Source organism: Sphaeramia orbicularis, chromosome 18, assembly GCF_902148855.1.
Source record: "Sphaeramia orbicularis chromosome 18, fSphaOr1.1, whole genome shotgun sequence".
Classification (NCBI taxonomy): Eukaryota; Metazoa; Chordata; class Actinopteri; order Kurtiformes; family Apogonidae; genus Sphaeramia; species Sphaeramia orbicularis.
In genome coordinates, this window is record NC_043974.1 from 19,844,284 (window position 1) to 19,859,556 (window position 15,273).

Sequence of the window (15,273 nt, forward strand, 5' to 3'; positions counted from 1 at the left end):
CAGCATAGTTTGAGGGGGTTGGATTTGGTTCTATATAATCTTTAGTTTTCTCTTGTTTAGGCAGACTTCATTTACAGAGCTTTGTCTGTGATTGATTTCTCAATAAATGCATTTATTATTTTAACTCTAACTTTCTCCCTTTTTCTTTGTGTGAGTTAACAGTTGAACGGTAAATTTCCACGACAAATTGGCGTTGTCGGTAGGATTCCGTGAGTGTGTTCGGACGGGGAACGGAGATTGGTGGACTGATCATCCTACGGGCCAAAAAGCGGCTGTAGCCCCGTGGTAAAACGACACCGCGGACGGGGGACCGGCTCCGAGCCCCGCCCGTCTCACCACTGGAATCTAGACTGAGTTCAACGACACAACACACGGTGAGAAAGTTACAGTTGGGGGTGGTGGGGTACTCCCTGTGGTCCAAACTCACGTCACTGGGCACGTCACTGAAATAATAGTGGTGTGCGATTCGGGTTTATATATATATTAAAAAAAAAAAAAAAAAAAAAAAAGAAGAGGGAAAAATATATATAGACCTGAGTCGGGTTGCTATTGTATGCAAATACAATAGGGTACAGGCGTTTTTGTGAGATTTTTTCGCCTTCAACCAAAAAGAAAATCGTATAAGGTTGCTATTGTATGCAAATACAATAGGGTACAGGCGTTTTTGTGAGATTTTTTCGCCTTCAACCAAAAAGAAAATCGTATAAGGTTGCTATTGTAGGCAAATGCAATAGAGTACAGGTGTTTTTGGGAGATTTTTTCGCCTGCCTTCAACCAAAAAAGAAAAATCGTATAAGGTTGCTACTGTATGTAAATACAGTAGGGTAAAGTTTATAACAAACTTGTAAGCGTTTTAGGTGATTTTTTCGCTGACAACTGAAAAGAAAAATCAAAAGGGTTTTTTAGTATTTTGTTCGCCGAGGAACAAAAACCGCTTAGGAGACGTTCTAAGTGTAAACATGGGAAACCAGCTGGTGAAAAGTGGCGGGGGTGTGGACAGGGAGGCCCCAATTCCAAAAATGATGAGTAAAAAATATGGGGAAATTGTGCTTGACTGTGCTGATTATTGGGTAAGCATGGGCATTTTTCCTAAAACGGGGACTTTAAGCATACAGAAGTTGAATGAGATGAAGGAAAAATTAGAGAAACAGTGGGAGGCTAAGAAAAAAGATAAGCGAATCAAGGTTAGGGATTATAAACAATGGGAGTCGTGTAGCAAATGTGTTGGAATGTGGTTGGAGGAGGCTGAGTGTAGAGATAGGAGAAAGAATGGTAAACAATTGGCAGGAGTGGGAGATGAAGGCGGGGCCGTGATAGGTAGAACAGACAATGCCTCGGCTCCGCCGCCGCTTTACAATACACTGCTTTCCCCTCCCCCTTGTGTCTCTGTGCAGGCTGCAAAAGTGGACCCGGATCTGGACGTCTGCCCGCCGCGCCGCCCCATCAACCCACATCCCCTCCAGGTTTTCTCGATCGATACCTCCCATCCGGTACCGACACCACGAGCCCCCAGGGCCGGGGTCCTCCCATCTTCTCCACTGCGCATGCCCGACTCGACTGACCCCGCCCTGATGGGTGGGGCTGCTGATGAAAGTCTGACGTCTAAGACAAGAAGCGGAAGAGCATACCACCATGAGGGAGGCCCGGCGGGGCCTTCGACCTCACAGATGCCCATGGTGGAAGTCAGCGGGCCGGACGGGCCCATCTTGGTGTTCAGACCATGGACATTTGCTGACCTAAAGGAGAACGCTGCTTTTCTGCCTAATCCAGTAGATGACGGTGCGAAGTTCGCCACTGAGCTGCGGACGTTCTGCCAAGAACACAGGCCCACCGGGGTCGAGCTCAGGCGTCTTCTAGGGGGTAAGATGGGCCCTAGTGACTTGGCGAAGATCCGGGACAAGATCCCCAGGGACGACCTGAGGGTTCAACAGACTGAGTGGGCACATGCCGAGAACGCTGTCTATAGGGAGGCGGTAGAAAAGCTGTGTACCGCACTGACAGAGGTTTTTCCCTCCCGGGGCTCACTGACGGCCTTGAGAGCCCTGAAACAGCGGCCTGATGAGGCAGTGGAAGACTTTGTGTGCAGGGCCGAAGAGGAGTTCACCAAAAACTCCGGCTTGGCCCGCCCTTCCCCCTTGGGAGACAGCGCAGGCCCATGGGAGAAACTGCTTTGCCAGACCATGATGGACGGCTTTCTGAAAGACATTGGGACTGTCATTCGCTCCCACTACGTGGGCATGGCGCAAGTTTGTCGTCTGGAAGAGCTGGTGCGACACGCACATCATGCCCAGGATGTCGTCAGGCAGAGACAGAAAGACAGAGATGACAAACAAGCTAAATCTCTTTCCTCTGCTTTGACTCTGCTTGCCATGCCGCGTAACAATGGAGAGCGGCGTGGAGGGGGGAAGGGACCGGAAACCAGCCGTGCGCCGCCTGTTGCCGGAGGAAGGGGTGGTCCACCGTCACGTGAGGGGGCGTGTCACCTCTGTGGCCGGCAAGGACATTGGAAGCGGGACTGCCCACAGAGGAAGAGGAGGAGACAGCCACGAAGAGGGAACAGGGGCGGGGATTGACTCGCGGCCTTGAGGGGCGGACCTCCAGACTCGGATTCCACGCCCACTGCTGGGTCTGCAGCTCTGCCTCAGGGAGGAGGAGGTGACACACACACACATGCAATGATAGCAGACACACACACACACACATACGCTCAGCTAACTACTGACTCCTTTAAGAAACTCCCAGTGCTTGAGTTTACTGTTAATGGTGTCAATTTGTCATTTTTAGTAGATAGTGGGGCTACATATTCTGTTATCAGGCATGCAGATTTAACACCTACACCACAGTTGAGTGGAAAAACTATTGTTTCTGTGTCGGCTGGGGGTAAACAGGACAGAGAGTGCTTTACTGTTCCGTTGACATGTGTTTCACAGGAATGTTCATTCCAACATTCGTTTTTACTCTCACCCATCTGTCCCATTAATTTGTGCGGCCGGGATTTGATGTGTAAATTGGGGGTAAAACTTGAATCGGGTCCAGAGGGGTTAATGATAACTCAGGGAAACACTGTCGCGGGCACAGGCCTCCACTCGCATTCTGTGTATGCACACACAATGCTTAGGTATGCGGCTGGGGCTCCAGACTATGCATACCAGTGGAGGGTCTGTTCTCCCCAAATTACGCAAAAATGGGTCGAACTGTGCGCCAACAGAATTCAGCCTGGCGCCCATGTTTCACCCCCTGACGACTTATATTGCGCCTCTCATTTTAGTCCTGGTGGCCCTGATTCCACATACGAGGAAAAGTTTTTCCACACAACTTCTGATAAGCTCACAGCTGGGTATATGTTTTGGGATTCAGAGTGTTGTGCTTTGTCTGTGTCTCTGACTGATAACCAACGTCTTTTCTACAGGCTTGATGACACACCGCACATTGCACTTTCCAAGCCACGTGGTATGGATTGGAAACACGTGGGCTCATGGATGAAAAAGGCCTTGTGGGTGTCTGATTGGCGTGCCACTGCTGACCCCACCGTCATGTTCTCCCCCCGGCTGGGGGGATTCAGGCAGAGCATGACATCAGTGTTTCACTGTCAGAAAACTGTACAGTTAGTAGATGATGAAACGCTCATATGTGTGTCTACATCTCCCACAGATCCCCCTCCCGCCTCTGTGCCACCCGAACTGGCTGATATCCCGTCTGGTGTCTGGGCTGCGGGTCCTCATGATGTGGGTCTCGTCCGAAATTGCCCACCGGTCATCGTCACCCCGCGATCTGACTACAGGCCATGTCAGAAACAGTATCCTCTGAAGCAGGAAGCAATCGATGGCATAACTCCCGTGTTCGAAGCTTATTTGAATGCGGGAATTATAGTCCCATGTCCTGATTCACCGGTCAGGACCCCGATTTTTCCTTTGAAAAAGGCACGGACCCCCCCTGACCCAGACACATGGCGGTTTATTCAAGACCTGCAGGCAGTAAACAAAGCCGTGGTTCCACGCGTGCCCACGGTTCCAAATCCACACACAATTTTGTCACAAATTCCGCCATCTGCGTCTCACTTTTCTGTTATTGACCTGTCGAACGCGTTCACATCTGTGCCTGTGCATGCAGATAGCCAATATTGGTTTGCGTTTCAGTTCAAAAACAAAATGTACACATGGACACGCATGCCTCAGGGGTATTGTGAGGCCCCAACCATTTACAATTCCATTTTGGCTGAGTCGCTGTCCCACCTTGACCTCCCACCAGGTGTTGCTCTTTTGCAGTATGTTGATGACCTTCTCCTTTGTTGTCCTTCTTCACAGGCTTGTGTCGAGGCCACAAGGTCGTTGTTGCTTCACCTGGGGGAGGAGGGTCATAAGGTCAGCGCCAAAAAGCTCCAGTTTTGTAAACAGCAGGTTGTGTTTCTGGGGCACCTGATCTCTCAGAACCAAAGGCTCATCAATCCTAAACGGATTCGAGCCATTCAGAACATTGCTAGGCCGGTCACGAAAAAGCAGATGATGTCATTTTTAGGTATGACTGGTTATTGCAGGGCGTTCATTCCTGATTATTCTGAGCTCGAGCACCCTCTGACATCATGTATTCATGGTAAGGGCCTGAATGCACATGATAGAGTTGTGTGGACATCTGAGGCTGAACAGGCGTTCACGTCTCTCAAAATGGCCTTGGGTTCTGCCCCTGCTTTGGCCCTCCCTGACCCGGCCAAACCATTCACACAGACTGTGGATGAGAAACGTGGGTTTATGTCTTCTGTTTTGTTGCAGGCTCACGGTGACAGATTACGCCCGGTGGCGTATTTCTCCACTAAACTTGACTCTGTGGCTGCGGGTCTTCCTTCTTGCCTCCGTGCCGTCGCTGCATGTGAAAAGGCTGTGGCTGCATCACGTGACATTGTTGGGTATAACCCTTTGACTGTGTTGGTTCCACATTCTGTCTCTGTCATTCTTTTAGAGCAGAAGACCTCACATCTGTCCGCAGCCCGGTGGCGCAGATATACCACCGTTCTGCTGGACATGCCAAATGTCACTGTGAAGCGCTGTACGACGCTTAACCCCGCCACACTACTTCCGACTGCTGAGGATGGAGAACCTCATTGTTGTGAGGCCGCGTTGGAGCAGACATGTTCCCCTCGCCCGGACATCTCTGATGTGCCCTTGTCAAACCCTGACTTTGTTTTCTTCACAGATGGTTCTTCTTTTAGGGACGCGTCTGGCACAAACAGGGTTGGTTTTGCGGTGTGCACGTCCGTCGACACGGTCTCCTCAGGCCCCTTGCCCTCACACTATTCAGCACAGGCGGCTGAGCTCGTCGCTTTGACGGAGGCCTGTAAGTTGGCTGAGGGCCATTCTGTCACTATCTTTACTGATTCCAGGTATGCCTTTGGTGTGGTGCATGACTTTGGGGCCCTGTGGAAGCACCGTAGATTTTTGAAGTCCGATGGTAAGCCGATTCTGAATGCATCTCTTGTGGCACATCTGTTGGATGCTGTTCTTCTCCCTTCTGCTATTGCAGTTGTGAAATGTCAGGCGCATCAGAAGGAAGACACTGACGTCACGCAGGGGAACTCCCGAGCAGATGCAGCTGCCAGGGCTGCTGCGTCCTTGGAGGCCGCCTCCTCCTTCTTGTCTCAGCAGTCAGAGGGGGCCCCTCCCGCGTCAGTGTCTGACACACAGTCCTTTGCCACTCCTGATGAAAGGCGTGTTTGGGCCTCGTGTGGTTGTGCACTGGATTCTTCTTCTGTGTGGCGTGCTGCTGATGGGCGACCTTGTCTACCCAAACATTTCTTCCCCTGGTTTGCTAAGTTGACACATGGCGTAGATCATGTGTCTAAGGGAGGAATGTTAGATGCTATAGCACAGTATTGGTTCACGAAGGGGTTTACAGTAGTTGCAGAGAAATTTTGCAAGAAATGTCTTATCTGTGCTGCTCATAACACTACAAAGTCTTTCCCATGTCGCTCAGCAGGTCACGAGCAACCACACCTCCCCTTTGACCACCTTATGATGGATTTTGTGGAGCTGTCTCCAGCTGAGGGTAAAAAGTATTGTCTGGTGATGGTAGACATGTGGTCCAAATGGGTTGAATGTTTTCCTGCAAAACATGCAGACAGCTCCACAGTGGCTAAGGCTTTGTTAACTGAAATTTTGCCTCGTTGGGGGATCCCAAAAAGGATCTCATCAGACAACGGTACTCACTTTGTGAACACAGCACTAACTGAGTTAGGGAAAATGCTAGGTTTTGATCTCAAAACACACTGTGCATACCATCCACAATCAGGGGGGGCTGTTGAAAGGGAAAATAGCACCCTAAAATCAAAACTAGCTAAATGCTGTGAGGAAACAGGCCTTAACTGGGTCAAGGCCCTACCTCTGGTTCTCATGCAAATGAGAATGAGACGTAGGACTCGAAGTGGGCTGAGTCCGTTTGAGATTATGTTTGGGAGACCCCCATATACAGGTCTCCAGGCCCCCCAATTAAGCACCGGGATGACATCATTGTTGGAGCATGACATGTTGTCTTATTGTAGGAAACTCTCCTCTGAATTATCTCAAGTACAGGTATTGGTGAAATCAGCATTACCGGTTCCTGCAGAGGGGCCGCTCCATCCGCTGCAGCCAGGGGATTGGATCCTGGTCCGGGACTTCAGGCGAAAGCACCAACCTGGACAAACAGGTTAGAGTACGAATAAGAACAATTCCCTCTGTACAGCTCCAATAAGATTCCTGTTGTTGGATTTTTACTTTTACCTCTTGTTTGTCTGCGTTTTTTTTAGGGTTATTTATGTTTTCATTTGTAGTTTTGGGGCATTATCTGCGTAAAAGGGAGACTGAGGAATCATTTGTGTTTGACAGAACTACCTGTTTTTGCTTCATGAGTTTTCATTGATGCTGCACGCTGACAGTGAATCTGCTTTACTTTAGGTGAATCATAGCAGGTGTTTACTCCGACTTTACCTGTTTTAAATGTTTTACCTTATTGAGAACAAGCTATTTCATTGTAATGCATTACTGACTATTTTGAAGGTTGTTGATCTGCCGCCATTGGAGTTTGTTGCCAAATTCAGCTTTTCTCCTCCAGTTGCCACACTAATGCCACGTTTCCACAACGTGGTATCGGCTCAACTCGACTCGGCCTTTTTGCATTTCCATTAAGAAAACGGCCCTGGAATCTGGTACCCGGTACTAGTTTTTTGGTATCACCTCCGCTGAGGTTCCAGGACTGGGGACCAGATACTAAAATGTGACGTATAAACACTGCAGACCACTGATTGGTCAGACAGTCGTCTCTGTGACCCGCCGTTTTACAAAAAAACAGATGCGGAAGTTGACAGTAAACGTAGCGGTAGGTTAATCCACATGATGACAGCCCGAAAAACTACACCATGGTTTGTGGAGGTGGTCCAGGCGTAAAAATTCAGCATGAGCTTGACGAGACAACACGCAACGAGTGAGTTTATCAGCAACTGTCTGAGCAGACGACACGGAAGTAACGCGCCGCATCGCTATGACGACCAGGTACTGTAAAGTCGGTAGTATCCTGTAATGGAAATGGTATGCAGGAATAGGACCCGGTACCCAAGTCGAGCCGAGTCGAGCCGGTTCCGTGTAGTGGAAACCCGGCATAAGAAGGCTTCTACTGCCTTCTGCTGGTCAGAGAAATGAAGTTGTTTTCTTTTCTGATTTAAGCGTGACACAGCTGTACCACCTGACAGGAAGCGGAGGATACAGCGTTTTTATTTTATTTCTTGACATACCATGGTTGAGTCTAAAGGCCCGTTCATGCTCACTTTACCTACATAAACAGGTCCATCTGTTTCAAACGGTTTCAGTCGTTATTGTCTTCATACTTCGATGCGCTCATTGTGTTGGAATTGGTGTTTCTCAGTCAATCCACCAGAGGGCGCCACTCTTAATTAACATACTGGCCGAATAGACCTTTTTCGCAACTTCCATATTTTTGTCCAGAAACACGCAATCGTTGTGGAACTCTACTTCCTCACCTATCAGGACAACTATGACACTAGTGAAGAACTAGAGTTTTTAAAGCATTCCAGGTTGCTCTTGTTCTGCCTAAAAGCAGCCGTATCTGTCTTTTCATTCTTTTCCTGTGGACAGTGAGGTTAGGCAGAAAAAGATTCAGGTGATCCAGAGGGATGAGGGACCAGAGTGTGTGATTAAAAAGGGTAGTATGTACATCTGCAGCAGACATTTCACATCCAAAGATTAACTCTTAACTAGCCATAACCCTCTCAAAAACCTGCTCATCTAGTTCATTTGATACTAAGATGACAGACACACAAACGTTAACTGATGATAGCATTGGGCTAATATTACTGTCGTTACATAGAAGACGTCCACTTGGACAAACCTGAACACAACAAACTGATACCAAATGTTTCATTCAAAGCAGACTATGACGTTTTAGTAAAGTCACCGATTACGTCGAAGTAAACCTGCTAATGACTTGTCAGTTCAGTAACAGCCTGATCACGCTCTTCTTACTTTAATATTTATGGACAAACTCCTCATGGAAGAATTTGTACCCTTTATTGATTTTGTTCTGTTTGGTTACGGAGTTTTCGTCAATGAACCTTGCAACATCAGCTAATGTAATATTTGACAAATCCTTCAGGCAGATGGTGTACACTCTTGTATTCCATGTCGTCTCACTGTGTTGGGCACTCTTATTTTTTGGGGCATTTCGTCCAGGCCAGAGTTATGTTTTACGTTTTAGGGTTAGGGGATAACCAGATTGTAATTATAATAGTAATAATGGATTAGATTTATTTAGCGCTTTTCTATGAACGCATACTCAAAGCGTGTACAGTGGATCCATTATTCATTCGCTCTCACATTCTCCCTCTGGTGGTGGTAAACTACATCTGTATCCACAGCTGCTCTGGGGCAGACTGACGAACATCCATATGCATTCATACACCAGTCTGAGTAGAAACACTGGAGGCAAGGAGGGTGAAGTGTCTTGCCCAAGGACACAACAGCACATGACTGGGACAGAGCAGGATTCGAACCACCAACCTTTCGATTATTGGACGACCCGCTCTACCATCTGAGCCACATTAAACACGAAATGCCCCAAAAAATAGGAGTCCGCACTGTGTTGACGCTTGGCAGGAAGTCCTTTTCCATGACGATTACGTATTTCCGGCAAGTGTGAAAAAGGTCTATAGTACAAAGAAAATTAAAGTTTTTTTAAGAAGAAGAAAGTCAATAACAACAAACATGGCGACGCCAGAGGAGGTAATACTAATATGATACTAATGTTAATATTCAGAAAAGTAGTTGTCATAAATGTGTCAGTAGTTTTTCGCTAACAAACACAGTCGCTCTTTGAAAAGTTCCGCACTTTCTGGAAATTATTCTCTTCAAATCTGGACACTCCTTCCACAGTTCCTGGTGGTACTGCTCCATATTCTCCGTTGGGGTTCGCATCCGCCAACTCCCAGATTTACGCACATAATGAACGGACAGAACTCTACGTCCGTTTACATATACGTCGTTAGCATAGAGCATTAATGGGCCTTTAACAGGTTACATTAGCGTGACCACATTCCTCTCTTTGAGCTGCAGTCTGATGCAGCTCAGACGATGAGTTATTCCAGAAAATTTCAGAAAACTTGATACTGGTGTGTAGTGAAATCGTAGCTGTAAGCCATCGATTAAAGAAATAAATAAATAAAAAATAGTGTTGACTCTAGTTACATATGCAACTTGAATATTTCCATAAATGTTCTGTTTAGTATTGTATTGGCCTTGTAGCTATGTCAAATGGTATTTTTTTTTACAATGCAAGAAAAAAGTGCCATGCAGTAATGAAAGAAGTTTTTTCTTTATAAATTTAACTTATTGCTTTTAGACTAATGTAGTTATGTATGTTGTGGCTCCATCATTAGTATCCAGAAAGACTGAAATTGGCTTCTGTTTATTCTTTTGAAATGCTTCATAGTATAATCGGCCTGTTTTATGCTGTAAAGTTTTTTTTTATGATCCTATAGTTCATTTTCCAGAGGATCTTGTCTGGACCAGAACACATCATGAGTTACAGTTAAAGGGAATTGATGCCTGTGCGTGTTCATAATGTATCTGTACAGAACTGACGGCAATAAATAGATATTTCCAACCTGCTGTGTGTGCTGATGTTTCCAGTCACATCCTGTCCAAGGTTCTAATAGTTTTGGATTTGTCATTATAGTTTTATTTTAGTTTGACTTTTTTTTCTCTAATTCAGTTAGTTTTAATTAGTTCTGCTAGTTTTTATAAATTTTTATTTTTTTCTAAATGCTTTGTTTAATTTAGTTTTAGTTTCGTCATATCTTTTCTCTTCTTCTCCGTCATATTCAAATAAATCCCAGACAGGACTCTGCTGGTTTCTCCCAGTTTTAATCTCCATGTTTTCAGCAAAAATTGCTTGAGGTAAATAAATCGATTTTATATCAATACGACATTGACAAAGACGAAAACAAAGGGAATTTTATCCATAATTTTTTATATATTTTAGTTAGTTTTGTAAACAATACAGTTTCAGTTAGTTATCATTTTTTTCTTTTAATTATAGTTTTTATTTATTTCAGTTAATGAAAATGTTTTTTCAATTCTAGTTTTTGTCATTTCGTTAGTTTTCATTAACAATAATAACCTTGATCCTGTCCAGAGTTTTAGTGTTTAGACTGTCACACAACTCTTTGTCTTTGGGCTCTGCTATTTATTTTTGGTTCGGTTTATTTATTTGTTTAACACTCCAGCAGCAAAACTATTGGTTGAATTCATACTAAATTAGGTTTCTAGATTGCCAGCAACCCAGAATAGAACGGATTATATTTTGGGAAAAGTAGGTCAAAGTTCCAATTTTTTATGAATTTTTGAACCTTTTTTTTTTCACACTTCAGACTTGCTTTATTGTCATTCAATAATGCACCATCAGTACTTTATTAAACAAAATGTCAATGCTTGGCTCACCACAGTGTCAGTTTATATTAAAAAAATAAATAAAAACACACCTCACGAAATATAAAAAGCATCCTGACATACTATAGACATTTTAAATATATATGTATAAAAATTTAAAAGACTAGAAGACTTTTTTCTTTTACTTATAATGGGTGCAATTTCAAATGTCTATAAAAAATCAATTTTGTTCCAATTACTTCAAACGTGGCACATATATAGATATAATTAATACGCAGACATCAGTACATGCATAGACATGATGACATCAGCTGGATCGATGGCAAAATAAGATACAATATGTGTGAGGGGTGGGGTTTGTTGTGCCTGGGACCACCTGTTTGAAGGTTTTCATCATTCATTTGTCATTTCAAGATGACAGTGTTTACTGTGATTGTTGTCAAGTGTTTTTGTTGTTTTTTTTTTCAGATCATAGTTTTAGTGCTCAGACTGACACACAACCCTCTGTCTTTGGGCTCTGCTTCAGGATTTCTGTAATTATTAGCCCACCCCCAGAAGGGGAGGCAAGGGGTATTTATTTTTGGTTCGGTTTGTTTATTTCTTTGTTTAACACTCCAGCAGCAAAACTATTGGTTGAATTCTTACCAAATTAGGTTTACAGATTGCCAGCAACCCAGAATAGAATGGATTACATTTTGGGAAAAGTAGGTCAAAGTTCCAACTTTTTATGAATTTTTAAAATCTTTTTTTTTTTTTTCTTTTACTTACAATGGGTGCAATTATAAAGGTCTATAAAAACATTAATTTTGTTCCAATTTACTTCAAACTCGGCGCATATATAGAGACAATTAATATGCAGACATCAGCACATGCATGGACATGATATCAGCTGGATCCATGCCAAAATAAGATACAATATGTGTGAGGGGCGGGGTTTGTTGTGCCTGGAACCACCTGTTTGAAGGTTTTCATCATTCATTTGTCATTTCAAGATGTCAGTGTTTACTGTGATTGTTGTCTAGTGTTTGTTTGGGTTTTGTTTTTTTTTCAGATTATAGGGTGTCTTCAGTTCCTGAAAAAGTCTTAAAGCTAAATTTCCTAAATTAAGGTCTTAATTACCTTTAAAATTGATAATAGGCTCTATGCACAGCCCCATTACTTCCTGACCTTAACCCATAAAGACCCAGTGCTACTTTTGTGGAAGTTCCCAAATGAATCTTTCTCTTTATTTACCCTTTCTTAAGTGAATTATCACCATTTATTGTGACATTATCCTTTGTATTTTGCATTTTTAATTGAAAACCAGGTCATTTTTTATATATATAATTCACTGATCATGTACATGTTCATAAAAGCTCAAAGTAAATTCAAAGGTTATTTTATCAGAAACCAGAAAAAAAAAAAACTTAAGAAAAAGTCACGTTTTTGCAAAATATATCATTAACTAAGCCTAAACCAAGTGTCTCCGTCCACTGTCATTGATCCAACTCCATGGGTTTTACTGTAGAAGATGACGGTGTTTCCACATTCACTACGCAGCCTCTGAACGTCCAAATGGGTCATATCTGATGACCATGAAAAGATGGTAAACTGTATTTTATACCAATTATTTACATCAGGGGTGTCAAACTCATTTTCATTCAGGGGCCACAATAATGTCAACTCCAAACTTTCTTCTATGTTTCAGAGCAAAAAAAGTAAAATTAGGTGATGAAAATTTTACGTCTACCAACTATCCTTTAAAACAATGTGAATAACATGAATAAACTGAAATTTCTTCAGAAAACTAAGTGCAATTTTAACAATATTATGTCTCAGTTTATCATTTAAATGTCTAAATTACAACATACAGATCAATGTGGATCTACAAATACATAAAATATTTAATAACAAGCAGAATATTGTTAAAATTACACTTCAGACATTTCAAAATGTTTATATTTTTGGAGGTTATTTGTGTTTTTGTGAAATGTTAGTTTGTTTTAATGTAAATACAGTAAAATGACATGAAATTTTTACATTTACACAGAAAATTTGGAGTTGTCATTATTTATATGTTATTATGATAGTATTTGACTGATCTGACCCACTTGAGATTAAATTGGTTTGTATGTGGAACCTGAACTAAAGTGATTAATATCTTCAGTGTAATTTTTGCATTTTACTAATTCATCCCAGGGGTCAGACTGGACCCTTTGGCGGGCCGGATTTGGCCCCCGGGCCACATGTTTGAGACCTGTGATTTACATGTATTGATAGGATTAACGGATCAACAGGTATTAATCATTGTAGATCAGTAGATGCTTTTGGTCGACAGTGGATGTTTGGGTCTTTATGGGTTAAAGCAGCTCCGTTATTTCCTGTCTTTCATTATTGGACACACCAGTAGTACACACAGCAGTAGCAGGTTCAGCTGGATTTATGAGTGTGTCCAATAATGAAAGACAGGAAATAAAGGAGCTGCTTTGAGGTCAGGAAGTAGTGAAATTATCAGTTTTAGGCCCTACTAGGAACAATTCAGGGTTCAGTGTCTTATCCGAGGACACTTTGGCATGTGGACAGCCAGAAGCAGGATTCGAACCACCAACCCTTTGGTCATTGGATGACTCGCTCCATTAACCCTCCGGTATCCCGTCCAGCAAGGCCCTTACTAAGCATCAAGTGTGCCTTTTTGGCACACTTGTGGAATAACGTCCCAAAAAAAATTCAGTTTGTTTTTAATAATTTTACACTTTTTCTATTTCATCAACTTGAGCCGTAAATAAAAATACCAAATACTCAATAATTGTCACATTTTTTAACCCTTTAAATGCTGTGTTTGTAATTTAAACAAATCTTTTTTTCTTGGATGCAAAAAAAAACACAAAACATTTTTTTTTTTTCAATATACTACATAAAAAGTGGATCACATATTATTAGATTTTTGCAGCCTGGCATATGTCAATGATTAACTCCAGCACTGGTTAATTTGCATTATTTTTGGCGCTAGGTCAAATGTTCAAAAATACTAGCATCTGTCACCAAGTGTGCGTAAAATGCACACCTATAAATCAAACTATTAAATATTATATATTGATTTATTTTTCTGCTCTAATTTGATTTTATTTTTGTAAATCAAGGTCAGCCTTAATCATACATATCAAATGGATGAAATAGTGCATTTTAGGCACACTTGGGAGACAGATGCTAGTCTTGTAATTTTCTTTTGTTTACAATGTGCAAATTTTAGTTGGTGGACAGAATTTTAAAGATCATGCACAAATGAACAACTTTTGAATTCTAACCTTACTTAAATTGTGAAAAATAATATGAAGTTTTTCAAAACAAAGTGCAAAGTGTGCCTAAAAGGCGCACCCGGATACCGGAGGGTTAACTGAACCACAGCCGTCCCTTAACACTGTAAAAGTGAATTTTTCCATAACACAGACAAAAGTGGCTTTAATGAGCTCTGTGGAGAATTGACTGGAGCATTTATCTGGAATAAGACCACACCATGCAGACAGATTTATTCCCTGTATTATTTATTGAAAACCCAGCAGTCGTCATTAATACCTGTTGTGTCTGTACAGGTGGGGGGGGGAGTAAGGAGATGTGGTAAACTAAACTTTGTTGCCATTCGGTCGTAAAGAAAATAAAAGGCAAAAGGACAAAAAGAGAGAAAAGAAAAAAAAAAACACTCCGATATGCAAACAGAATGACACCCTTGTACTGTTTTCTTCCTTTTTCTTTAACACTTGTCATTTAAATGTCTCAAAGTTACACAGATGCAGAGAAGTAAGCACTGAGGAGGAAAGTGGACAGCAGTTCAGAGGTTGGGGAGAAAAGGAAAAAAGGAAAATCTGAATGAGAAGACTGGATTGGGTGCATCTTAAAAGAAAAAGTGTTTGTTTTGTCTAACCCTTCCTCTGCCAAGTGTTTTTTGTACTTTATCTGTGTTGTGAAAAGCCAACATGAGACAATCACTGACAATCATCCCTCTCTCTCTCTGGTCGTGTCGTTCTTTCGGTCTTCATCGTTTCTTTGGGGGTTGGGCTGTGCGGGGAGGGGTGACGGGACGACCGGAGTTCATCCCTCCGTACTGGTACTTGGCTTTCTTCTCAGACGGCTTCAGGATCTACAGGACCAGACAGAACACACAGGTTTCTAATGCTGCATCGTTGTAAACTGTAATAAATAGCTTCTTATAATACAAAAGGCCGTCTCCATCATAACTGGATTTGCTCTTTTTGACGATGAAGACCATGCCATGTTGGGAAAAGCTGGAGAAAAAGCTAGAAAGTGGCATTTGAGCAGGATTATCATCATAAAATATAATTTCACGTATCATAAATTAACAATTTAAAGACAA

At 42.7% G+C, this 15,273-nt stretch overlaps 2 protein-coding genes across 4 annotated transcripts in view; one reads left to right on the forward strand and one right to left on the reverse strand.

Moving 5' to 3' along the window:
• The first annotated feature begins 198 nt into the window (after positions 1 to 198).
• LOC115438785 (uncharacterized) lies at positions 199 to 6,622 on the forward strand. Of its 3 annotated transcripts, none has more exons than XM_030162623.1 (2): positions 199 to 374; positions 1,395 to 3,178. In XM_030162623.1, exon 2 carries the CDS (start codon positions 1,545 to 1,547, stop codon positions 2,571 to 2,573), a length of 1,029 nt encoding a protein of 342 aa, XP_030018483.1. In that variant the 5' UTR covers positions 199 to 374; positions 1,395 to 1,544; the 3' UTR covers positions 2,574 to 3,178. The 3 variants fall into 3 exon arrangements, with proteins under 3 accessions (XP_030018483.1, XP_030018481.1, XP_030018482.1); XM_030162621.1 differs by lacking the exon at positions 199 to 374 and adding an exon at positions 6,561 to 6,622 and having other exon boundaries at positions 800 to 2,655; XM_030162622.1 differs by lacking the exon at positions 199 to 374 and adding an exon at positions 6,556 to 6,612 and having other exon boundaries at positions 800 to 2,655.
• Positions 6,623 to 14,429: 7,807 nt separating this feature from the next.
• LOC115438741 (serine/threonine-protein phosphatase PP1-beta catalytic subunit) overlaps positions 14,430 to 15,273 on the reverse strand; it is a 40,661-nt gene continuing 39,817 nt past the window's right edge. Inside the window, exon 8 of the mRNA XM_030162530.1 lies at positions 14,430 to 15,039. Coding sequence (XP_030018390.1) covers positions 14,935 to 15,039 — 105 coding nt within the window. The 3' untranslated portion in view covers positions 14,430 to 14,934. The remainder of the gene's footprint in view (positions 15,040 to 15,273) is intronic.

What these genes read in the sequence shown, in the direction of transcription:
- LOC115438785 (XM_030162621.1), top strand. Translation starts at nt 960, where the DNA reads ATGGGAAACCAGCTGGTGAAAAGTGGCGGGGGTGTGGACAGGGAGGCC.